A 1,189-nucleotide genomic window follows, 5' to 3' on the forward strand; every position below is an offset into this window, starting at 1 on the left:
CATATACAGCTATGACGATTTCCACCTTTGAAATTCAAGTATAAAGCCTTCTGAAACAAGCACTTTCTGCAAAGTGTACAGAAGTAGTAATGTCAAAGCATAAGCAAGTACTTAGGAGAAAAAAATATACAGGTTGGATTCAAATTTTTCATAGCCTAAGGAATTTTTTTTGCGTCAATAAAGCAAGTAACTGTGACAGATGTTGAATATACCACTATCTGAAAAAAAACATTACCTCCATTAACTATCCTTAGTAGTTTATGCTGACTTAAAAACAAATCAATACAACTATAACATACAGTTCAAACTCCATAGAGACAATACACTCCTGGGCAATTTCTTTTAAAATTCTTGCAATAAAATAAAATAGAGTCAAACTCAACTGTGGAACTTACTGCAAACTAGTTCTATTACCTGAGTTCGTAGCTGTTTGATTTCTGTTTCGAGTTCTTTGATTTTCTCTTCCCGTTTCTGAAGCTCTGCTTGGGCCTCTTGTCGAGCTGTGAACTCTTCATCAAACTGTAATGATAAACCAACACAGAAGTGTTTTTCCATTTATGTCCACACTAGATATTATACTTTGAAGAATTCTTTGAAAAATATCACAACTAGAACAATAGATGCCGTTTGATAGGTTTTTTTGCTAGGTTTCTTTGTTGGCTTTTCTAAAAGTATCTTTCCAATGTGTGGGTATTCTAGTACCACGCGATTTCTTCCACCAAGTCATGACACAGAACCACTCAGATCCAGATAGTTAGTACAGCTGTACGTTCAACAGGTTTTTCCACTCCCAACAGAACATTGCAGACTTCTCAAACTAGAGTATACATCTCATGCAGCAAGCTTAAATCTGGAGAGGTGTGTGCAGCTTCAGCAGTATCAACCATAAAGTAACATCAGAAAGGAGGTGTCTAAACAAATTAGTGATCCCTTTAGTCTTGGTGTCCCCATGTAAAACAGAAGTTGTTTACAATATGATTGTGAGAAAATTGCTGTGTATTTTCATCCTGCATCTCTTTGCTAGGCGTAAGAGACTGTAAAAGCTTCTGTTATTCATTCTTTCACAGGACAAAAGCACTTGTCACTAAGAAGATGGATTGGTTTTTCTGTGAGGGGTTTTTGGTTGTGTCTTTGGTAACAGAGGAAGGGCTATGGAGATGGCCCTTTAAGAAGCTACCTGAAAAGCTCC

At 36.7% G+C, this 1,189-nt stretch overlaps 1 protein-coding gene across 1 annotated transcript in view; it reads right to left on the reverse strand.

Annotated features, from left to right (window-relative positions):
- The window catches only part of LOC104539053 (protein diaphanous homolog 2-like), a gene marked incomplete at both ends in the record, with an annotated part of 25,277 nt that overhangs the window by 9,108 nt on the left and 14,980 nt on the right, over window positions 1–1,189 (reverse strand). Inside the window, one exon of the mRNA XM_010182479.1 lies at window positions 384–519. Coding sequence (XP_010180781.1) covers window positions 384–519 — 136 coding nt within the window. The remainder of the gene's footprint in view (window positions 1–383; window positions 520–1,189) is intronic.

The sequence above is a fragment of the Mesitornis unicolor genome, unplaced genomic scaffold (genome assembly GCF_000695765.1).
Source record: "Mesitornis unicolor isolate BGI_N332 unplaced genomic scaffold, ASM69576v1 scaffold20164, whole genome shotgun sequence".
Taxonomy (NCBI): Eukaryota; Metazoa; Chordata; class Aves; order Mesitornithiformes; family Mesitornithidae; genus Mesitornis; species Mesitornis unicolor.